Consider the following 25,875-nt stretch of genomic DNA (forward strand, 5'->3'; position numbering starts at 1 on the left):
AGTTTGGGTCAAGCCTCATGGTGTAATCTGGCTCAGAAAAAAAAGTACATTTTTGTACTGGATTGTTCTACTCTAATGTGAAGTACATAGGCCAACTTTGATTGCAAATTAAATCTTCTAAAGCTCTCATAACACAGAAAACCATTGTACTGGAGCAAAAGGAGCATGTGATTGGCCAAGTTATTTGTTATGCTCCAATCATTGATCATGCCATAACTGAACATGCATAAGCGTTTCCATGTGTACTCCAGGTTGTGGAACAGTATTTTTAGATGAAACAAGAGCACCCCCATGTGGATCTAAAGGAAATGTAATTTTTTTACATTTCATCACCACAGATAAAGGATAAAATAATTTTAGGTGGCCTATCTGAAATATTGAAGTTTATGTAAATGCATTTAATATTCAGAAAAATTGTTGGTGCTTTTTGTGACTTGGAGTTTTGTTTTGGCAACCCAAACTGTTTATAATGCCAGCCAGATATGTTCTTATCAATATGTGCTAAATAAAGGTGAAGTGAGATAATATGCAACTACAAGTCTTTCCCAAAAGATGTTTTAATACAAATGTTCAAAGGATAGACATGTAAACAACCAAGGTAACAAAAAAAAATTAAGACGTCACACTTCAAGAAAAGTTGAATGTGTGCCAAGAAAATACAGTTAAATGCTGGTCTAGAAAACAGACCAATAATATCACTGCTAAGTGCCCTGAACACACACATCTCGTCAGACACTCAAATACACAATTTACTAACAACCTAACACACTATTTAGAAAAAAATCTACTACTTCTACAGCAAGCTGCTTTGTGACCTGAATTAAACCAATCCTTAAGGACAGGCCAGAGAATGAAAAGTTTCCTGGAAAGTCAATGTTATTTTGAGTCAAATATAGACTGTGGATTTTGCTGGCAACAGAATATGGAATTGCAATCTATATTTTAACCTTTCAGTACATCTTGTCCTTCGTTTTTTAAAATGGTACTCAGTGATTTGACTTTTCATATATATAATATAAGAACAGTTTACTTAAAACTGTGTCAAATTAGACTATCTTTCATCACCTTCATTCCAGATGTTTTCATCACTTGTGGTATTGGATGCCATAATGGAGGATTTTGAGTGGATTGACTTTAAACTGAAATGTTCTCAGCACTAGTCCAACAGCTGCAAGACATCTATCATTATAATGCTTCGTAGGTTCATAAGTAGATTTGTACGACCAAGATTCCTGTAACATGATACTTAATTTTTTACATGGGACAAAATACTCATTCCAATCAATGCACAGTCCATCAACATTTCTATTTGCCTGTGTGTTGTCACAGTGTCTGTGTGCTGGAGCTGATGATGTCCATGAAGGTGGCCTCGATCTGATAGCACAGCTGTACGTCAGGATCGGCTCCGCCCAGCTCCTCTGCAGATCTCTTTGGTAGAGAGAGTTTGGATTCTGATAGAGGTATTTCCTGTGGCTTCTCTCTCAGATATTGAAGCCCTAAACACAAGAGCACAGTGTATTAGATCTTAATCTAGGGCTACGTGATTTGGCCAAATCATAGTGTGCTTATCTTGATAATCACTGAGAAATATACTGAGAAATGATAACCTCGTATTGCCGATGCTTAGAAAAAAAGATAAAAGAACAAAAAGGCATAACACACTTTGAAACAAAAACACACATGCTCAACAGACTGTGCAGAAACAATAAACTTGAAAGCAATGTGCTTCCAAAGTCTGTAGAAACAGTTACTCTTTAAGAGTCGTCACATTTGAGAATCAAACTCAAACCTCTTTCAAAGTGTACTGAGTGAAATGAACACCGTTCTTTGGTGGCACCTATATGGTTATGCAAGTAGATTTTTGGTCCACCTTAGCTGTAATGGGGTCACAGGCCACTTTTAAAAAAAATCGTGGAATTTGATGGTAATGTAATAGTGAAGTAGTATGAGTTTATATATAATGAATATATCAATGCAATATTTCTATAATTAATAAGTAAGGGATAATGTAGAGCGAGGCGGTTGTTATAGCGAATACAACCCCGACAGGCTGATCAGGACCCCGACGCGAAGCGGATCTACTTTATCCCGCTTATTACATGGCTACCTACCAAATAAATCAATAATTTGACACAAAATATTGATTTAAAAAGGAGTTTATTGATTTAAAAACTATTGTATTGCTCCCGCTAAAGAAAATAGTCTGTTCTGTCTCTACGGTTAGAATCCTGCATCCATTGCAACGGTGTGTTATAAAGAAATAAATTGGCTTTTTTTGGTTGTTTAATAATCATTAAATCATTTAATTGTGCAGCCATTTGCAAATATAACACTATTCAAAACCTTTAACAAGTTTGCCAGCTTTGGTAGCCATTTCCATGGAGAGAAAATTTTTTATAAATAATAAATGAATAAAAATATAATTTTTGATTAAATTTTTGAATAAAATTATGAATTAAAAACCCTTTAAGATTTATAATTGCTAAAAACTCTTAAACTGAATAGAGTGCAACAGTTGGGTTTTGGAAGAAAAAAAAGGGATACATTTTTAACAATAACAAACTTTTAACGACAAACCTACTGTGAGCTCCAAAGTTTTTAACTGATGGTATATTTTTATGTTAAAGCCATCAGATCACATTATTTCAACTTATTTAAATATCGGTGGATTTCTTGGTGAAAGCTGCATTATCAATGATTTTGCAAAGAAATCACCACCAATCAGAGAACTGCAACAAGCAAATCTATCTATTGCACTTTAAATCATGGTGGTGTTAAGATTCACCTTGTCGCTGGTTGGTTTGGTTCTTGGCTTGTAACTCTTTTTCTAAGCCCCCTATGTGAAAAATACTTCCGGAAACAAGGCATCTAAAAAAGTGAGCCTGCGCTGTTGCAATCTATTAGATCTAACTTAGTTAAAAATCTCTTCAAAGCATCAAATGAGTAAAATAATATAATCTAAAATTGAATACAAACTTAATCTTGCCCTATCCATGCGACATACAACAGTCATTGAACATTGCAAAATTTTAAAACAATTAAGTCAAATAAGACAAGAACACACTCACTAGCAATGAGAGGGTCAATGTCTCTGGCCTTGGTGGTGACATCAGCAGCGGACACCTGTCCCACCTGAACCAGCAGGGACATGACATCATCGAAGAGTGGAGGGAAAGCCTTGCAGAACGAAACTAGGCATGGCAGCGTTGGCATGAAAAATGCAAACCGCTTGGCACGGGTCAGTACTGTAACAGATACCAAAAATGAGTTACATAAGTGAATATATTGGACCAGTTTTTGGTTGCTTTTGAGAACAGATGCACGAGATAACATTAAACTTAAATGATCTAATACAAAATGTAAGGAACTGCAGGATTTAAGAGTGCTCAAGACACCTCTGGTTCTCATTCAATAAAACATAATAAATGGATGGCTGATGCATAATTTATAAACACTGCAGATGAAGGTTTGTTATATAGACAGTAACAAATGGCCAGCAGAGGGCAGTGTGTACAAAGATAATCAGACAAGTTTGCACTGGCTGGTTTTTGTTACAAAAAAAGTCAGGGTAATAGTCTGATCTCTCCAATTATCAATGTTATTTTTAGACACTCTTTAATAAAATGCCAGATCCTAATAAATGAATAAGAACGGAGACCAAGATAAAGAGAGGATGGAAGAGAGATAAAGAAACAGATGAGAGTTATTTTACCAGTGAGGAGGGTACCCATCACACTAATGGCAAGACGTGCCACACTGAGGGATTTGGGCAGGGCGTACTGGGTGCACAGATGGGACAACAGCTGTATGGCGAAGATCTGTGGCAGAAAAAACAAAACTGCCATTAGCATCAAGCCCAGAGGTCAACCCTGAGGGCTCACCATGTGTCAGCAATTTGAATGATGTAATACACACTCTTAATGCTTCAACTTGTAGCTGTACAGCTCTAATTTAAGTTGTAGTATATACTATAAAGAGTCTCACATCCTATTGAGTATACTTATATACTTAATATAGTAAACCACATACATCTGTATCTCATTTAGTCAAAAGCATCGCTATGGTTATCGTTTTAGACCATGACAGGTTTGTGAGAAATTATATTCAGTGTACACACACACAGGATGATAATTTATGGCATTCACACCTAAATTCAAATGATGCTGTCACTCCCAGAACTTAGTACATGGTCCATTTAGTCCTGGCTAATAATACGGATGGACACATTGATAGTTGCTTACCTGTTTCTCCAGCTGTGGCTGAGCGAGGAGTTCTGGGATAAAGTCTAGACAGATGTGCATGGAAGGAATTCCTGCCACCGTCAGAGGAAGCAAGGGCTGTGGATAACCCTGAAGAAACATTTAAAGAACATTTAGAAAACCTTAAGAACTCAAATAGAGCTTAGAGAGACAATTAGAGATTCTGAAACTGATTTACATAAACCTAATGGCTGTTTAATTTCAAAATTTCCAAAATGATATTCACACCAACAGGAAAATGACCTTATTACATGTTCCTGCTAAATTTGCTAAATGATTCACTGGTACATATTTTGGGGGGGGGGAAAGTTTTCGCAGTGTCATCAAAATGTTAAAGGATAGTTCAAAACTTTGGGTGTCATTAAGATTTTTATGTTTTGGAAAAAAAGTATTTAATGCTCAGCAAGGCTGCATTTATTTGATCAAAAATACAGTAAAAACAGTAATATTGTGAAATATTGTTACAATTTAAAATAACTATTTTCTAAGTTAATATCTTTTAAAATGTCATTTATTCCTGTGATGGCAAAGCTGAATTTTCAGGATCAGTTACTCCAGTCACATGATCCTTCAGAAATCAGTCTAATATGTTTATTTGATGCTCAAGAAACATTTGTTGAATCAATGTTGAGAACAGTTTTGCTGCTTAATATTTCTGAGGAAACTGTGATACTTTTTAAAGGATTCATAGATTCAAATTTTTTTTTTACTAATCCCAAACTTTTGAAAAGTAGTGTAATTTGCTCCACCTATTTTAATAGCTCCCTTTCAACCACCTGTCATACAGAGACCACTTTTCTCGAATCAATCTAAACAATGGAGAAATCCCAATGGAGAAAATTAAATCCCGACCTAAATTTTTTTTTCTCTCGCTGAATATCCTGTTTCACTCTAAAATGTGTAAAAGAAAAAATGACACATACAAAAGTAATCTGAAAATGGAAAAACTGTGTGTGCATGGTGTTTTAAGACTTTCATGAGGTTTGATAATTACAACGCATGTATATCATTATAACGGTGATCACTGTTCTGTAACAAAGAGATTTAGTTACCTGGAAGTGTACTAGTTTGGCAATGTTGGGGTCTGCGATGAACATTTGGTGCAGCAGGCAGCAGATGAGGCACTGCACCTCCCTCAGGTCACTGAGCAGCCCGCCCTCTGCCTCGCATTCCCGCTGGGACCCCCGCCCAAAAACTGTGTCGCCCACCTGCTTCCGCATGGGAATACCTGGAGCAGACTGAACGCTCCTCAACAGACTGTCTGCTCCTCCACCTCCTCCCAGCTGCAGCTCCTCCTGAGGGGACGGCAAACACACCTCCAGCAAGATCTGTACTGCTGCACTGTCCTGAAGGTGGACAAAAACAACACACATATGTACAAAACTCATGACTCCGAGTTTTAGAGATGTGTGTGTGTGTGTGCGTGCATGTGTATGTGTATACCTGAGCAGCCAGCAGAGCATTCTTTAGCTCCTCTCTGGTGACCTCAGGTGTGTCAGGTTGGCCACCGAGCCCAAGGTTTGATACCGTCTGAGCCTGTCGCTCAAATTCAGCCGTCTCCTTCAGGTGGGCGTTCAGGTAGGCTTTAGATGCCAGCAGGTAGCCGTTCAGCATGTGAAGAGTGATGTCCATTAGCGGAGGACACCTTCAGAAGAACAAACACACATAATATAATATAAATATATAATATAATATAATATAATATAATATAATATAATATAATATAATATAATATAATATAATATAATATAATATAATTGATAATAATAATACATGTTTATTAAGCAGCATTTTTGAAGGATCATGTGACATTAAAAACTGGAGTAATGATGCAATCACAGGAATAAATTATATATTTAAGTCAAGTCAAGTCAAGTATATTTGTATAGCGCTTTTCACAACACAGATTGTATCAAAGCAGCTTCACAGTATTAAATTAAAATAATACAACAAGGTTTGTTTCTAGTGGAATTTATTGATTGATAAAATAAAATTAAATATCCCCAAAATATCCCCAACTGAGCAAGCCAAAGGCAAAAAATCTATATATATAAAATCTATATTTTTATATATTTAAAATATATATAAAATATATATTTTAATATATTTAAAATATATTAAAATAGAAAAAAGCATTTGTTTTTAGAAAAAAATATTTTCAATTGCAATAATATTTCATATTACTGCTTTTACTGTATTTTTGATCAAATAAATGCAGCCTTGGTAAACAACTTAATTCTTTCAAAAATCTTACCTACCTCAAACTTAATCGAATAAAAAAAAGAAAAAAACTGATTTTGTGTTTTCTTTTTTTCATTACAAATTATATTAGCAGCATAACAATTGGCATAAATTAGAACATTTCTAAGCAGAAAATACCTGAAGACTCTGGTGTCGTTGCGGAGGACAATGAGAGGATCCACCATCAGATCATTCTGAGTGTATCTCTGCTGCCGCAGGAGCTTTACTGAGGGCTGCAGAGCATTTACTGTCATCACCCACAGCCTGACAAAGTAAAGGAAGATAGAGACTTAAGTACAAGTGCTGAAGATATCCTTCCATTTTACTACAGCATATAAAACAGAGAGGAAGTCTCACTTGCGTGGCATGACTGTATTAAGTACCATCCAGAGTTTGTTAACAGTCTGTAGGATTCTGCGAGATACGCCGTCCTCTAAGAGCAGCCCCATGCTGGCAGTCAGAGCCTCTGCGTATGGGATCAGATCTCCCGCAGAGAGCAGCGTCAGGTGCTCCAGGATACGCAGCAGCCTGGGCCCGCCAGAGAGGACATTCTGGAAAGCTAATAAATAAAAAAACATATGCGATTCATTTTTAAATGTAATTGATTTACATGACATGCTGATAAATAAATCAAATCAAAAATAATTATTTAATATATGAATTTGATTATAATTAATTCAAAGACAAAAGTAAAACATTTAGAGCCTTTAAAAGTCAATATATTGTTTGTTTTATTTCCATATCATTAAATATAGCAATAACACAAGCCTGTCACTGTCTGTGAATACAAGAGCCCTGTGGAGAAACAGGCCTGTCAGAGCAGTGATGTATAAATACACAAACACCTTCAGGCTCATTAATCCACAGGTGCAAAACTGAGTTATGCACATGAAAGGTTAGACTACAACAACAAACTATTCATATCATAGGCCATAATAAGCACTTGTGATCTCCTCCAGTGCCAAAGGGCCTTATGAGTCTCAATGTAGAGTTCAGTGGTCTGGTTTACAGTAGTGTGAAATTTGCTTGAAGTACGTCATACAGCAGAGAAGTGCTAAATAGTTTGCAGAATCCAACTGAGCAACGTTTCTATTTTTATCCATTATTGTTTTAATTTTACAAAAAATGACATATGCCACTCCAGTTCCTTGTTTTGACTGAACAAAAATTGGCATTTTTGATCAATTATATATATATATATATATATTTAATCCATCAAAATGATTGTTAAATCATGCATCATATTTGAAAATTCAGTAAATGCCAGAAAATCTTTAATGAAATCTGTCCCAATAGTAAAGTGATTTACACATTTCATCTTTAACTAAGTGGGAGTGGCTCGTACCCTCTCGTAGCTGTGTCTGTGAGTATTTGCAGGATGATGATGTCAGTAGCATCTTCCTCAGTAAGGGCAGAGTACCAGTAACTTCCTCTTCACTGATCCAGTCTTCCACCATGCACAGGTGAGGGTAGTTTGTGGCCAGTAGACGCAGAAGAGCAGAGTGCAGGCCTGACGATGGAAATAAAATAAAATAGTCTTTTTTTAAACTTTATTTTATATAAATTGTATTTAGAATAACACCACTGGAATGTTTCACTGTTTGTATGAATACAGCCTGGAAATCAATGCACATAAAAATAAAAATATACTGAGAGAAACATTTCAAGTATAAAATGAATGTCATGTGTCAGTTAGATGCATCTAAACATGCAGCATTATCAGCCCTGGTGAACATATTTGAAAACTACTTGGCTGAATATAAGCGCATTGGAGGTTAAACGGGTGTCCTTTACCTCCCAGCTCCTGCTGCAGTCCTTGGGCCTGGCGGATGAGGTGTTTGATGGGAATCTGGTCCATGAGGGCAGGAGAGTAGGATTTTGGTTTCCTCTGCATAAGTGCTGGGAGGAGAGAACGCATGGTTATCAGGCTGTTTGTTAAAAATAGGCCTCTGTGGTGCAGCTCATGTACAGGTGATTTTTCATTGTATTCCAGTTCATTAGCACAGCCAAAGGGCATCATTACTCCAGGATGATAGAGGAGAAGAGAGGGAGAGAGAGAGATTAAATAAGCACAGCACTCTGGGAAGAGCTGTGTGCATAAACAGTGAAGAGTAACCGCTCTAATAACCCATGAGAGGCTTCCAAAGCAAAGTCAAACTGCAGGTGATTGGTGTGAGTTCGAAGCAATTTAACATGCAGAGGAGGGAGCGGGAAGCTAAGCTGTATTGCTCTCATCCTAATATTATAATAGCACTCTGGGTGGCAAGACAGGAACTTACATAAGTGTGAATGCAACAGATTAAGTGTAGATAAAATGATTAAGTCTTGTTGTTCATTTAATAATTTAATTGTTTAAAATTAAACAAAGGAGGAGGCTGCAAGGAGACAACAAAACAGAAAAGATGTCCAAAAACAAAAGAACCATACATGCAAAACTCAGGATGAAGTTGGAATTTGGGTTGAACGGATTAATTGAAATGACCAAATTTTAATATAAAGAAATTTTATACAGGGAAATAAAATTCTTCAAAATTAAGTGTCCTTACATTGTTGTCGATAAAATGTAACTTAAATACCATACCATACAATATAAATAATAATAAAAAAAATTTACCCAAAAAAAATTATTCAATATAGAAAAAGTAAACGAATATAATAAAAATGTATTTAAAGGTGACATTTTTAAATATTATGTCAGGTGTGTAATATACTGACCCAATGTCTTTGTATTAGCGAGCAGAGCTTCCTCATACGACAGGATGTAATAGAGAATGAGCAACTGGGTGGTGATGGTGTACTGAGAACGAACTTTCCCTCCATCTCCCTGAGAGAGAGAGAGAGAGAGAGAGAGAGAGAGAGAGAGATTAGAGGGGGAGATGGAGAGAGGTCAAACAGAGGTTAAAAGCAAGAGAAGTTACAGGAATATATGGCTCTGTATTGGATAGAATTGTAGATGTATAGTGTCATCTACTCAAGTCAAGTCACATTTATTTATAGCATTTATAGCACTTTATACAACACAGATTGTTTCAAAGCACCTTCACATTAATAAACAGGAAAATAAGTGTAAATGTTGAAAATGTAATTATGAAACAAGATCATTTCAGATATAAAAAGCAGCTCTACAGAAGACACTGTCATCATTCAGCTCAAGTCAGTTACATTTTTATTCAAATTAGTTCAATAACAGTGTCAATATATTGCAAAGTTAGTGTCTTTACCAGCTCAATTTAGTTGAAATGCTGTTCTCATCTGATAGTGTCAGTAAAGTTTAATAGACAATATTACCAAATACTAATTGTCTTTATTCTAGGAAGCATCACTGACATATACTTTACCACAGACTCAAGGCTGTTAAACCTCAAATGTTTTAAACTGCTTTTTGATATTATATAATTTATGCTTCTATAAATCGTTTGCACATATTGCAATATCCAGAAGCCGTTTATCTAAAAATAACCTTCAATAATATCTATGCCACTGATTTGAGTAGGCTGATATTTGTTACTGCAGGGCGGTCATTTATCAGAGTTATTTTTTTGTGTGTGCTGTTTTAGATGATTTTGCAGTCAATGTGAGTAAAAAGATGATTTATCTCCACTCACCCCTGCCTGGAAAACATTAAGTATCTCCTGCTCTGTGATTGGCTGGTTGGTGGCCTCAGGATTGGTCTTGGAAGCAGGGGTCAGGATGGAGTTAATGTAAACATCAATTAATGGAAGCAGCTGAGTGTGGAGTGGAGTGGTCGTCTCACACAGCTGTCTGAAGATCCAGTCCTGAGAAAGAAAGAAAGAAAGAAAGAAAGAAAGAAAGAAAGAAAGAAAGAAAGAAAGAAAGAAAGAAAGAAAGAAAGAAAGAAAGAGAGAAAGAGAGAAAGAAAGAAAGAAAGAAAGAAAGAAAGAAAGAAAGAAAGAAAGAAAGAAAGAAAGAAAGAAAGAAAGAAAGAAAGAAAGAAAGAAAGAAAGAAAGAAAGAAAAGAAAGAAAGAAAGAAAGAAAGTCAGATCATTCAGAGTAAGTGAATTATCCAATCATCTAGCTCTGGCACTCGGGTGATTAAATCATCTTTCCAGCTGAGCAGATCAATAGCTATAACATGCCTTACTGACTCTAGAGGAGGCAGATTCCAGTCTTTAAGGCTGACGATGTAATTGTGAGGAAACATTCTGATCTGCCGGGCGATGCACTACCACATTCAAAAATCACATCCTTAATTAAATCAATGAAGTGCCTTTCCATGAGTCAGGAGAGGAGCCAGCCAGTCAAACATATAATAGAACCCAATGGATTAAAGTCAATACTAGCACTGAACAGTCTCAACAGAGTAATGTAGTGTAGTTAGCACAGTGTGGGCTTTTTTAACAGAACAACAAAACAGGACAAGAAAAAAATCTCCAGAGCAAAACAGAACATAGGATGCAACAAAACAAAATAATAGAACATAACAGAACTGAATGGAACAGAATAGAACATAATAAAAAAGAACAGTTCAAAGTACAAAAAGTAAAATAGAAAGTTGAAAAAATGTAAATAAAGTAGATGGGAACAGAAAACAAAACAGAATACAACAAAACAAAATACTAAACAGAGAACAAATAATTCTATTTTACTTTATTTTATTTTATATAGTATAGTTATTATGTTGCCCCGCCCCTTTTTAGCCCTGCACTCGTTGTGTTCTGTCTTAAGTTTGCGTGTCCACAGCATTAAGGTTATATCTTACAGATTTATGAATGAACCGCTCATTTTTAAATCTTCCCGGTCTACTGACATCTGTCATCACATCCCCTTTAATGCTCATGATAACTTTCGTTAACTCTACAATAAGTAAATCCACTTCACAAGCTAATTACTCTTTGACAGCGATGCCAAAGAAATACACAGAGCTACCGCAAAAACAAAAGTTCAAACACAAAATTCTAAAGATGGTCTTGTTTCTCTGGCGCATAAGATATATTAAATTCATTAACTGGTTTAATTTATGATTCCTGAAGTGTCAAGAACTGCAGGTTCTTCAATAAAAAGTTCAAAAAGACTGAAGAACATTAAACATGACATTAAAGTTAGAATATTTTTTATATATTAATAATGATGTATTAATTTAAATACTTTAAAGTCATTAGAACAAACTTAACAAAAAAGATTAACAATGACAGAACAAAAAAAATGAAAAAAAGAGAATGCAAGAAAATACAATCGAATCTATACAATAAAAAAGCACACAAAAAAAGGTAGCAGGTGACACAAAAACAAAATAACTCAACACAACAGGGCAGAATTCCAACAGAAGAGAAACAGCACAGTCAGACCAGTATGGGGGATCATCAGGTTTACCTTTATGGACACTTTGTGTTTGGTGAAGGCTCTGCTCCTCAGGAGCTGGTATATGCAGTGGATGGGGAGGAATCCTGTGATGTTGGCACTGAGGTTATTAGTAACTGCCACTCTCACTGCATGTGCTGTGACCACCTGCCACAACACAAACATCCACTTAATATCAGCTTCTACATTTACATTTCAGATATTCTAGCAGATGCCTTCTCCATAACGACAAAAAGTGCTTTGTTTCCGCTGTGTTCGACAGATGGCAAGCAAGTTATCTGCTAGGACAGGATATCTATAATAGTGCATGTAATAATATAACAAGTTGTTAGTAATTAAGATGTTTGCTCTGGTGACTGAACAGTTCTTGCAATAAGTCAAATAGATTGTGCAAACTCAGAGACATACGCAATTCATTATCTTTTGCAAAAACATTGTTCTTATTAAAAGAGACTGTTTTGCATTAAAACACCATCGATCCACTACAAGGAAAGAAGTACCTGTTCTGTGAAGATTTCCTGAGTGAAAATGGTCTTCATTTTGCTCAGTGAGCTGGGTTTGATGGCGATCTGTGGAAGGATAAGGAGTTTAAGTCAGCAAAATATTTTTCCAAACCCGATTAAACTTAAACTGCAAGTTTCAAAAACAATTTCAACAAAATATGAAGGTTTTTAAATGCCGAAAGTGACTCATTCTGGCTAAACAAACCCTCCATGACTCATCAATAATGCACGACTCGGTTAAAGGCAATTACATATCACACTTTAGCCTTCTCTGGGATGTGCCTGTTCTCAGACACTAACAATCAATAAATTCACCAATTAATTCACTTCCTTCAGAGACTTTTACAGTACAAGCTAAGTATAATGGATGTTTACAGCTACAGGACTAATTCGGGATTTTAACCAATGTTGGCATTTAAGCCCAAAAGTAAACTGCACTAAGTACACCCTCTGTTATGTTCTAAATTGGACTTGTTTTTATTTTTTAAAAGCCTAATACCTCTAGAGTGTGCCACTGATGGATAAACCTGACCTACTGCTGTAGGCACTAGTTTTAAATGGTTTTGTCCAACTACTAACTTTTGTCCAACTTATTTGAAATATGTGTTTCACAGATGTACTTTGTGATTTCACTGGTAAAAATTACAGCGCATATTAGCTAATGTTTCATTGGCTATCTTTGAGGTTCTCTGTGAAATTAAACCAACAGGGATAGAAACATCTGTGATTAAGGAATGTATGTGAACTATTCATTGCTTTAATCAAAAGGAAAATTGTCATTGCATTACTTAGTGCACATTCATTATGGAATTCCCTTATCATATACGTTTAAAAGTTTGAGGTCAGTAAATGTTTTGTTTTTTTTAAGAAATACTTTTATCCAGAAAGGATGCATTAAATTGTTTAAAGGCGCCAGTAAAGACATTTATAATGGTACAAAAGATTTCTATTTCAAATAAATGCTTTTCTTTTGACCACTCTTTTCATCAAAGAATAAAAAAATAAAAAAATTACGTTTCCACAAAAATATATTAAGCAGCACAATTGTTTGCAACATTGATGATAATAAATGTTTCTTGAGCAGCAAATCAGCATATTAGAATTTCTGAAGGATCAAGAGACTAAAAACTGGAGTAATGATGCTGAAAATTCAGCGTTGCCATCACAGAAATAAGTAACATTTAAAAAATATATTAAAATAGAAAACAGTTTTTTTTATTTTTCACAATATTGCTGTTTTTACTGTATTTTCAATTAAATAAATGCAGCCTTGGTGATCACAAGAACTTCCGTCACATCCACATGTGTTAAAAAGACACTTAGTAAAATACATGAAATGACAGGCGTCCAGTCTTAATAATTATAACTCAAATGTCATTTTGAAAATGAATCCCTCCAGAATAGAGCTGAAGTGATGTTCTTAATCGATTAATAGGCTGCTCTGGTGCTGCTCAACTGATGACTTAAACTCACCTTCATCCCAAGAGTGGAGCAAACCAGCTCGATGATGGCACTGAGCTGGTTGCTATGGAAATACATGGCAACCAGTAATAGCATCTCTCCAAAAGAGGCAGAGACACCGGCGGCACTGGAAAGAATAAGAGAAGGGAGGAGAAGAGAGAGACGGAAAAGCAAAATAGGGGGAAGAGAAGAAGAGGGGGAGGAGGAATAAAGGGGGAAATGGATTAAAAAGAGTCCATGATATTTAAACACTCTTATTATACAGAAGATATGAATACACACATACCAACCCCCAGGGTTACAGTGGGCTTAACATCCATGATAACACTAACCACAAACACACACTGCCGCGCACCCATGGACATTTATCTCTAAATTTATAGTATGGATAAGCGCTCCAATCACAGTGGGTCAGGAGGAGCGCAAGCTGCAGGAGAGATGACTTATAACCCATCAGCTGCTTATTAGTTATTAAATTGAAAAAGGCTGTCACTGCCTAACCTCTGCATAACCCCATCTGTTTTCATTTTATCATTCATGCTCTTCTCCCCACCCTCCTTTTATAGGAGTAAAATTGTCTAAAAGATAGAAAGCACATTTTACCACAAATGTTTGTGTACGCACAAAGATTATTATTTTTTCTCTTAAAGTGGACTTTATACATAAAAAACATGAAACATGCTCTTCTACCACACATGTCTAGAACAGAAGTGGGTCTGAATGCATCAGGCAAACCTCAGAGAACTAATAATTGCAGGATGCAAAGAATGAGAAAATAAATCAAAACTTAGTTCTCTTCAAAATGAAACTAATTGGATTAGGATAAGGAATAACATATGTTTGGTACATGCATAACAATTCTTTTTTCTGTAATTTATTATTTTTCCAGAAGATTTCCTTCTGGCTTATCATAAAATAACTGGCATACTTAGAATGTTGTAAAATGCATTTATTGATTATTATGGGTTTGAAGGGCTTGTCCATTCAGGCCTGTCATACCTCTCGAAATACTCCTCCTCTTTTATCATCCAGCTGAGCCACATTACCATCAGCTGCTCTTGTTCTGGAGTACTGCAGAGAGAAGACACAACAGCAATGATGACGCACCTGGGTTAACTCCGGATTTTGAGTACATTAAACTAAACTATTGAACTATTGGATATAAATTTAACTGAACAGAAACAAACAGCTTTACACTGAACATAACTGTTACACATTTAAAGAGTTTTCCTTGATCTTTTGACATGCACTACCATTCAAAAGTTTGGGATTGGCAAGATTTTTTAAGGTTTTTGAAAAACGTCTCTTATGCTCACCAAGGCTACATGTATTTGATAAAAAGAAATTACAGTAAAAACAGTAATATTGTGAAATGTTATACAATTTAAAATAACTGTTTTCGGATTAAATATATGTTTTTTTTTTTTATAAAAAACATATTTGCCTGTGATGTCAAAGCTGAATTTTCAGCATCATTACTCCAGTCTTCAGTGTCACATGATCCTTCAGAAATCATTCTAATTTGCTAATTTGGTGAGCAAGAAACATTTATTATTATTAATTTTATGGAACTCGTAATGCATTATTTTTCAGGATTCTTTGATGAATGGAAAGTTTAGACAGCACTTATTTAAAATAGAAAACTTTTGTAACAATGTAAGTATTTACTGTCACTTTTGATCAATTTATTGCATCCTTGCAAATAAAAGTATATATATAAAAAATTACTGACTCCAAACTTTTGAAAAGTTGTAAGAGTGTTTCAGAAGTGTTTCCAAAATGATCAGCAACTAAAATGATTCATACTAAAATCCTTGGATTTCTGACATCAAAGATTAAAATTGTGTGAAACTTGTCATTTTGGGCATAATACAAGTGGACCTCATGGAGAAAAATGTTATTAATTTATGATATGACGCTTTAATCATTAAATCATAATTTATGATTAATTTTAATGGGTAGAGCAAGGATGTACCTGACGAGGGTGGGAAACGCCAGTAGTTTGCAGAAGGACAGGGAGACAAAGCGCACTCCTGCAGGTGTGGCTGGTGGACGGCTGGTCATCAACTGCAACAGTTGCTCCGCCTCTTCATCTGTGGGCCTGTGGAGAGAAAACACATTTGAAACCATCTTTAAAAATTTGCGACACTTCAAAGAGGTATTCGCTGTCAACACGAACTGATACAATCAAACAGGTGGAGTTAATCATTTCCATAACTTGCAACCTTGTCATGGAAAGGAGCCAGGAATTTCTTATCGTGGAAAATTAAGTTTAGCAGCATAAGTGCCTATGTTACCTGTGATTAAGAGCTACTGCACCACTGTAGAGACCTGATTGTGTCAACTGTAGCATACCTAAGACCAGCGATCCCCATAAGTGCGCAATAGAGCCGCAGCAGCGCACTAGCCTTGACCACATGCTCCTCCCGCAGGCCAGAGTACCCCGAGCTGCTCTCTGAGTCCATTTCACTGTCATTAGGAACATGGGTGCTGCGAGAGCGGGGTAAGATGGCCACCAGCTCCAACAACAGCTGCCTCCGCATCTGCCACAGCACTGAGCTGCTCTCTCTTTTCCTCTGAAGAGAGACAGTGAGACAAATACTTGATTTCATGTGCTTAAAAAGCAGGTAATCATCAAATGCTTTAGGGCAACTGTTGTTCCTTACCTGCTGACCGTTGCGAATGAACATACTGAACCAGGTACGCACTTTTCCATTGGTGCCCAGAAGTAGGCCACTGACATAAGACACCAGAGGACTGACCGCCTCATCTGCCGTGTCTGGCTTATAGTCCAGTGTTAGAGCAACACCGAGACCTGGAAGATGACACTCCTCCACCTGTGGAAAGACCATGGTTTTAACAGCAATATTATTATTATTTATCTGCAGCCAATTACAGAGCATGACAGGTGGTCTAGTGCTGGAAACCCACCACCATGGCCCTGATGTTCAGAGCCTGAGATGGGTTCATCTGACACAGCTGCCGGAGAGCTTCTGTCCTACGTCGGCCACCCACGCTTTCCTCATCCTGCCGTTCTCCGTTCTTTATCAAGCCCCTGCACACTAGAGGCATGAAAGAAACACAAGCAATTTTGATTAAATGTGCTGCTTTTATACATTTTTAACAGCCTATAAACCACATAAAAGATACTAATATTGTTATATTTTCATTACATACATTACAGGTCAAAGGTTTGGGCCAGTAGATTTAATATATATATTTTTTTTTTGCAAGGACAAATTAAACTGATCAAATATGACGGTAAAGACATTTATAATCTTACAAAAGATTTCTATTTAAAAATAAATACTGTTCTTTTGAACATTCTATTCAAAGAATCCGGAAAAAAGTATCAAAGTACAAAAATATTAAGCAGGACAACTGCTTTCAACATTGATAATAAAAATAAATGTTTCTTAAGCAGCAAATCAGCATATTAAAATGATTTCTGAGGGATCATGTGACGTAAGATTGGAGTAATGGCTGCTGAAAATTCAGTTTTGCCAACATAGAAATAAACTAGACCTTAAAATATATTAAAATAGAAAACAGTTACATTAAATATTTCACAATATTAGTCATACTGTATTTTTGATCAAACAATTGCAGCCTTGGTGCTTTTTTTCAAAAACATTTAACTCATCCTTCCCTCGTGTCATTTCATGTCAATATACAGCCAAATATATCGAGATCTTTTTAATAGATTTTATATATATATATTTTTATATTTATATGAAGAGTTCAGATGCAAAAGCCTCTAAGTGCCATCTGAAATTTTCTTCTCGAATTATCATTTTTATCAAGCTCATATATTTACGTTCAGTAATTTCACTTAAATGTCAATGAAAATTACCTATTAATTGTCATTTAAGTGAAATTACTGAACTTAAATATACGAGCTTGATAAAAATGATCATTCGAGAAGAAAATTTCAGATGGCACTTAGAGGCTTTTGCATCTGAACTCTTCATATATATATATACATATATATATATATATATATATATATATATATATATATATATATATACACATACATACACACACACACATATATACACACATATACATATATGTGTGTGTATAAGAATCTGAATGCTAACATATAGCTTTCTACAAGTCTTCTAGACCTCCAATATTGGGATGTTATGTAGACCAGATTCGATCCTGCATGTTCATGTGAGCACAACAGCTAAACCTGACAGAACCATATGTATTAACTTCTATGTTATGGCTCAGGCAAGATTATTTTTAACACATTTTCCACAAATATCTTTAAATAAGCTCTTCTTTATTTGGCTTTGTATTATGCTCTCACCTTGAATTAAAATATCTGTTTCCCTCTTATTCTGTGATTTTAACCACAGATGACAGTTCGCCGCGCAGAATGATTAGAATTACAGAGAACCATTTATGACTGAGTGCCGGAATGATATTAGTTTCAATAGTCTCTTATGAAAAAAACATCTGATTGAGAGGAAACGTAGCCGAGTCCGTCACAATTCATGCTGCATCTGATTACAGTGTATCTCTATAGACAAGCTCTTTCCCTTAATGATTCAGCCTTGAGCGGAATATTCTCCCAATGAAAGATCCTGTCTAGGTAATGAGCCTTGAGAATTGGCCATTCATAATATGAAATGTTTCAAACTGGCTCTGAATGAGGCCTCGCACAAATAAGCTATTGACTCAACAAGGACCTGGGAGTGATGAAAGGATACCAGAGACTCAGAGATATTATTATTTCCACTTCGAGTTTCTCTGAGGAAAACCCACATACACATAAAGAGGTGCACAAACACACCCAAGCCCAAACTGCACATAATCAGCAGCCAAACTCATCAAAATGGAAATTTAGCACCTCTCGGATGATCGTGCAATAGCCACATAAGGCAGATAAAATGTAAAGTAAAACTGAGTCACGAGTGGTTTTATAGTCAATGAAGAAAAATAAAACATAGTTATATTTTGGTATGTTAAAAAGAAAATCGTACATATCCCTGATCCAAAAACCAGAAACACTTGAATACAAATCCATGATTTAAGACAATTCGCAATAGAGTAATGCAGGGATGACGTCAGAACCATGCATAACTTCACGATACTCTGATTCTGTTTTGTTCTACAACATAAACTGCACACACTCACACCCCAAAATGCACGTTTTCAAAAAAGAAATGAACATAACTGCTTATGCGCGTTTTCAGTATGGGTGTGTGCAATTTATTTTGTGGAACAAAATGTCAAAGTATCATCAACTTATGTTTACCACAGGCTTTATTTTACTCATAAATTGAAAACCCCACCACACAGGAAAATCTCGAGGGAACCAGGGGGCGGGGTCCCTGCACCACTCCATTCAATAAACTTTCATAATGTGGAGTATTTCTGAATGAAGATGACTGATTAATTTTTACACAGTAAGGCCAGGAACGTTTAATTATAGAGAAGCATCGGTCGACCAGCTATAAATCGGAACCGGATGTTTTTGCTCCAAACACACTATTGGTTTTTATTTTGGCCAATCTCTATTCTAGACTTGCACACAAACAGCATTGCAATCATTTCCCAAAATGTAATTTGCATGGAAATATAACAAAGTCTGTAAACAGAACATTAAAACAGGCCATAGACAGGACACACCAAAGACGGAGGCAAAGAAGAAAACACAGATGCGTCAGCAGAGCAAATATTCTACCAGGCACAACAAGTTCGCGATGCTAATAATAAGAAAAATTGAAATATTGAATTGGGGGTGAGGGGTTTATATGAATGCATCTCTGAGGGGAACTGTCTTCAGAAAAGTTTTGATGGCATTTTCTTTTCCTATTACCTCCGTATAAAGTAGTATTTATAAGCGCAATGCTGATATGTATACAGTGGTACCGAAAGAAACTACAGTCAGGGAGTGAATTTTCATTCAATCCGTCTGCTGTTTTTGTCTAATGTGCCATGATTTCAGAAATTTTAAGTCAGACCATTGTGTTTTTGCTTTAAATGATGCAATCTAATTCAAAACAACTGTTCATGCTACATCTTTGTTTGAATCATGATTAAAATGCAGTGGTTGCCTCTAATTTCAAATGGCTACATATATTTTTTTTGCTTAAGGCCAGTTTGCTCTATTAAAGAGTACAAATAAACAACAAATAAATAAAATACAAAAACTGCAAATGAATCCGAAATAACAAACTTAAATAAGGATTAATTATTATTAAAGTTACAAAAGATAATCAGTCAAGAGCAGTGAGTGATTTCCTTGTCTTTTGTTGTTTGTTTGATTAATGAATATTATAGGGCCGCAACGACGCGTCGACGTCATCGATTACGTCGACTATGAAAATACGTCGACACGCATGAAATGCGTCGACGCGTAATTATTTACGTTTAAATATCGAGTAATGGCGGCTTCTGCTCCCTCTCATGGTGAAAATGACAGACCACGATCATCCAAAGTATGGGAATACTTTACCACTACGGCCGAACAGAAAGGTGCTTTCACTATGCAAACTATGCCCCATTCGGTGACAATAAAATGGACTTTAATTTATAACTTAAACTTAAATCTGTTAACGAAGCTTTCATTTGCCAGTTTTTAAAAGTTGTGTATGCACATGTAGACTAGAGACCTGCACTCCCGCGGGTCACAACGCAACAGAGTGCGGCGCGGGAGCCGGGAACATAGATCTGATGGCCGGGCGCGGGCGGTAATGCACTCGTGTGTGTGCTGGTTGCGGGAGAATAAAACGATTCGCGGAACTCCCGCAAAATAGAATTATCTATAAATTGAACATCTAAAAACGAATAAATTGTCATTCATCTGTTTGACAAAAGCAACAAGAACAACTAAAACAAAATAGAAACGATTTACAGGCCAGAGTCTCTATCTATTTATAACATGTTTGCAGCGTTGAACAATGTAGCCAATCACAGACATATGTGTTGATTTCTTGAACGCCAATCAGATGCATTTATGCTAGAATCCCCTCACCGCTCAAAATGGACTTTTTGTTCAGTGCTGAATTCTGCATACTGGCAAATCATCTGATTATAGCAAACAAAGTGTAGATATTATGAAAGATTCATTGTGCAGCCAGTTTCATTGATAATAACAGAGTTAATCTGTGAGATCGCGATGAACTGAGATGTCAGCTTTTTAGGAATTATTAAGGGAGAAATCCGTCCTGCGCAGGTCTCTAATGTAGACTTTAAAAACAAACGACTAACGTTATATTAACATTAACAGTAGCCTATAGGCTGCAATCTAGTGTATGTGAACCTTTTTGCAGATAAACACAAGTGCATTTTCGGACAAGTTAATTGAGTAAATCATACTCCCACTACGGTAATTAATAACAGATTATAGTAAACACATTTCCTAAATGGGCCTGTGTATCTTACATTTTTTTCAATAGTACCATTAGTTAAAAATAAAGTTGAAAATGCTTCCTGTTCGCATATTTCATAATAAAATGACAATTACCCTTTCTGAAAGAATTTTTTTTTTGTCATCATTCATAGATTTCATGTTAAAATAATATACAGATGCACTACCCTCTTCAAAATACAGCTGATATATTGTTGTACTTATTATTTATTGGAAAGTTTGCCAATGGATAAATCAGCTAATCCCAAAAATAATCATTAGATTAATCGGAAAAATAATCGTTAGATTAGTCGACTAATCGAAGAAATAATCGATAGATTAATCGACAACAAAAATAATCGTTAGATGCAGCCCTAGAATATTATATTGGAATATTAGGCTGCTGTCACTTTAAGACTAATGGACGGATCCAGTACACCGATACTAATACACATCCGTTGTCTTTCTCTACTGTTTACGTTCACATATTAGAGCATACAGCACTCCCATTGAACACAGATTACAAAGAGTCACTGTTTTGTCCATGGTTTTTTTTTTTCATAACGCTTCCCAAGTCCCTTGTAACGTACTGGGAAGCGTATCTATCGACAGAAACATACATTAGCCGACCTCGATCTTTGCTTTACACGTTGTTATTTTCAACAACCCATATTATAGATGCGTCGTCAAATTAAAGATGAACAGCGGTGCAAGTGCTTGCTGAACCGTGGGTGGAGAACGGTACGGTTCGTTTTTTACCGACAACCATTTCACCCCTATAATAAACATAGATTTTGTATGTTGTCTTTGAAGGATAGGAAAGCTAATGTATTAAGTTACATATCTAAATTGTTTTAAAGTCAAACATAATATTTCAGCAGGTGATGGACATACCTTCATTGAAGCTGTCTGGGACGTTTGCCACCAGCAGGCACAAGAACCACTCCCCATTCCTCACGTGAAGCAGGGCTTCGGCCACCTCAATGATGGGCAACAAAGAAGGCAGCTCTGTTGGGAGAATATAAACTTAAAATCAAAAAGTAATTTTCCTTGTTTAAGAAAGATTTATAGTTTTATCTTTAAAGTCGGTAAATAAAGGACAAAACATCAGATTGCAGGCACAGCTGAAGTATAATTTTAGCTAGGTCTTCATTTCTGACATGCATGAAGGAAATATTTACTGATCTAGAGATGATTGCTGAAACTTGTTAAATTTGTCTTGACAACTAAAAGCTTTTAGTCTTCACACTAAAAATGTTACACTCTTCACCTGCTTGTAGGATGCAGAGAACATCGGCCACTTCTTCTAGGTACACGGGACTCTCAAACAACTCAGAGGACTTGAGGAAAAACTCTCCATTAGAGTCAGTCACCTTTTGAAAAGAGGAAAATATTTTTAACACTATTTTGATGTGTGGTTGAAAGATGCATGGCATATTTATGAAATACTGAGGAAAACAGTTTTTTTTATTTAGCCGTTTATAATGTGTTTTTGTTTTGCAGCGTTGTGAACTAAATAATCATATTACATATATTATTTGGTGTCTGTATTTTTTGTTTTAACCAGCCTTTTACGTTCACCAAGGTTACATTTATTTGAACCAAAATACAGTCAAAAGAGTAACATTGTGAAATAATTTGAAATAACAGTTTTCTGTTTTAACATATTTTAAAATGTAATTTATTCCTATGATGACAAAGCTGAAATTTCAGCATCATTTTCAGTCGCATGATCATTCAGAGATCATTTTAATATGCTGATTTGGTGCTCAAGAAACATTTCTTCTTATTATCAATGTTGAAAACAGTTGTGCTGCTTAATCTTTTTTGTGGAAATTGTGCAGGTTTTTTTCAGTATTTTTTGATGAAAAGAAAGTCCAAAAGAACAGCTTTTATTTTAAATATAAATATTTTGTACTATTATAAATGCCTTATATATATTCATGTTTTTAAATTACTTTAATTCTGCACAACTATTGACACCAAACATCAAGTCCGGTCTCAATGGCTTACAATGTCTAAGATAAAGAATTTTAACATTGAAAAAAAATAACACAATTCATCTTTGAATTGCATAAGAATGTGAAGGACAGATCATTATTCATGAGTAAATAAAAGGACACTAAACCTTGTTCATAATTGCCAAAAGCTCACTGAGAGCCAGTCTGAGTCTCCTGAGAGGATCACTGTGCTCAAACTCCAGAGTCAAACCGTGCTGCAGCTGAGAAACCAGGATGCTCTCACCATTAGAGCCTCCAGCCTTATGCCTGTACGGAGAAAATTTGGTCATATATATCATCAGATATCTAAGCAGAGATTCTGTCCATAACATCCCTATCAGTTTCTCAGAGCACTTCTGAGCGAGACTGACTTATCAGATATATTATGCCAATGGCCACCTGGGATAAATTTCATATGAACCCACCTAAGCTGCTGCTCTTTTCTAGCGTCCTGCTCCAGAGCATGAAAATCCACAGACAGCAGCGCGACGATTGAGTTCACCGCCTCCACCCCTGACAGCAGTCGCAAGATGAGCTTCTTGTCCTGTGCCCAGGCATTGCTCTGATCCGCAGGGGCGCAGAGAGCCATCCTCACCAGACAGGGCAGCAAGAGCCGCAGCTCTGGGTCACTTAAAGCTGCTAGTCTGGCCACATCTACCTTCTGCATTGCCTCGAATGCATATGGGCTCACAAACTGAAGACTGGCACTGTCTGACATTCTGCTGTGAAGAAAAAGGAAATAGAAAGTAAATGTTTAAATTTAAACAAACAAAAAAAGTTTGCAGTAACCCCACAATATTAGTTCATCAGTATTGCCATTGCTGCAAGATCATAATAATAAATGACAATGGGATTTTTTTAATCAAGTGTAAAATAATAATAATAATAATTTCAGTACAAACCCACACTGGCAAAAGTACTGTGTTATTACCATGTTCTTGCACTTACAACATTCTGGACATGTAAGTTACCATGGTAATACCATGATATTCCTTGAAGTATATAGTGGTCGTCTTTAAATACTATAGTAAGCTACATAAATAGCAGTACCATTGTATAAGAGTGAGTTTACTTGGCGTTTAGGTGTATTTATAATAATTTATATAATATTTTTATATAATATTTTAAGTTATATTTCAGTTTTAACATGTGTTGGTCTAAAAATGTTTACATTTATATTTAAAACACTTTAAATGCTCACTGTGGAGAGACGGTGCCCTCAGATAAACAGCAAGTACAAACTTATGCTTAATGTATCAAACTCTTCGGCTCAAACGTTAATTTAACAGAATCCAATACAAGTATATTTTGCATTACAAAGGACCGTGTGACAGCAGTGACACAGTGACACAGTCTTACCTGGAGTTTACCACAGCCGATGGCTACAATGGATACACAAGCCCCGGTGTGGCCCGTGTGACCGCGGTTCGTCGTGATTCTCACGCCAACGGGAAGTTGAGCGTCGTCGGTCAACGTAGCAGAATTCACCGGTAAGCTAACAGGCTAGCTGCTAGAGCTATCCCGCTTAACAAGAGATCCATTCATCAAGATTTAACTAATTGAAGCACTATAATTACAAGATTAATATGTATATGCTTCATATAATTCACTTATTCTGTATTAAAACGATATGTGTCCATCAGACTGTTTCCAGACAGCAAGCTAAAAAGTAGAATGGTGAATGATTTTAGCACAAGCGCTCATCTTCCCTGCGGTGTGCATGCTGAACTGAACTCTGACTGCGTCTCAAAGCCTAGTGAGCTGCCTACCCAGACACCATTGTTTGGACAGCATAGGCGTGTTCATAGTTAAAAAATTATGGTAACAGACTAGTGCAAGAGATATGGCACATTAAGGGAAAAAATAACCGAACATGCCTGTGATGCCCAAAAATGCTGTCTATGCAAATAACCCAAAAGGTTTTTGAGACACAACCATGAGAGGACAGCGCACACTTGTTTAACCATTATATTGTAGCTGTGAGCAGCAAGGTCAATTTCTTCGCTTACTATTTTTCCCATTCAAATGTTTTCTATTGTATTCCAGATTTAAGAAGTAATATTAACCTTTTATTATATTTATTAAAATTTAACAATAGTTTTAAGCTCAGTAAATGTAGTATTTGTGTTCAGATTTACTTCAGCTGTCATAGTAACTCATTTAAATGTGTAAATACCATAGTAAACAGGTGCAACCTACAAAAGAATGGTTAGATCAATGTAATTATATTTTCCATTAGGCATAAATCGAAATATGGGATTTGTCATGAAAAGGTACCTTAAAACACATTTGAGGTGGTAGTTTGCAAATAGCCAATTAGTATGCTTCTCACATACTATAGTTCTGTCTATTGTCACACTAAGTTGATTTTCATCAGAGTAAACTAAATGTCGGTGTGCTCTAACCTTCAGGTGCTTGACCCTATAGCTTTTCACATGCTGTTCATCACACACTTGCATTTGGAAAGCATGTAGAACTGGTGTGGGAGGTAAGAGAAATCCCAGGGTCTTTGAATATCAGCATACAGTTTATTCTGAACAGAGTAAGATACAGGAAATAGATCTTTCTCTGTGCACAAACACTGCATTTTCAACAAGTACCCAGATCAGATTGTAAAGTCCATTTACACCACACATTTCTTTGTCACACTCAAAGAAAAGTGATTTTGGTCTAAAAGTGTAAATTTTCACTCAGAAATGGTGCAAACAGGAGAGCCAATCAGGGA

At 36.0% G+C, this 25,875-nt stretch overlaps 1 protein-coding gene across 2 annotated transcripts; it reads right to left on the reverse strand.

Annotated features, from left to right (window-relative positions):
• Nucleotides 1–541: 541 nt before the first annotated feature.
• On the reverse strand, nucleotides 542–25,060 carry ints2 (integrator complex subunit 2). 2 transcript variants are annotated; one of them, XM_082157794.1, is made up of 25 exons: nucleotides 24,510–25,060; nucleotides 23,576–23,869; nucleotides 23,279–23,417; nucleotides 22,421–22,523; nucleotides 22,045–22,158; nucleotides 16,716–16,846; nucleotides 16,451–16,621; nucleotides 16,140–16,360; nucleotides 15,760–15,885; nucleotides 14,784–14,855; nucleotides 13,797–13,911; nucleotides 12,321–12,389; nucleotides 11,833–11,967; nucleotides 10,106–10,276; nucleotides 9,216–9,324; nucleotides 8,295–8,399; nucleotides 7,846–8,010; nucleotides 6,858–7,059; nucleotides 6,639–6,764; nucleotides 5,703–5,904; nucleotides 5,312–5,605; nucleotides 4,242–4,349; nucleotides 3,713–3,818; nucleotides 3,069–3,245; nucleotides 542–1,496 (listed from the first exon to the last, which is right to left on the reverse strand). In XM_082157794.1, the coding sequence occupies exons 2-25, from the start codon at nucleotides 23,866–23,868 to the stop codon at nucleotides 1,324–1,326; spliced, it is 3,627 nt and encodes a 1,208-aa protein (XP_082013920.1). In that variant the 5' UTR covers nucleotide 23,869; nucleotides 24,510–25,060; the 3' UTR covers nucleotides 542–1,323. The 2 variants fall into 2 exon arrangements, with proteins under 2 accessions (XP_082013920.1, XP_082013919.1); XM_082157793.1 differs by having other exon boundaries at nucleotides 23,576–23,872; nucleotides 24,510–25,059.
• Between the last annotated feature and the right edge of the window lie 815 nt (nucleotides 25,061–25,875).

The sequence above is a fragment of the Leuciscus leuciscus genome, assembly GCF_965113295.1.
Source record: "Leuciscus leuciscus genome assembly, chromosome: 24".
Classification (NCBI taxonomy): Eukaryota; Metazoa; Chordata; class Actinopteri; order Cypriniformes; family Leuciscidae; genus Leuciscus; species Leuciscus leuciscus.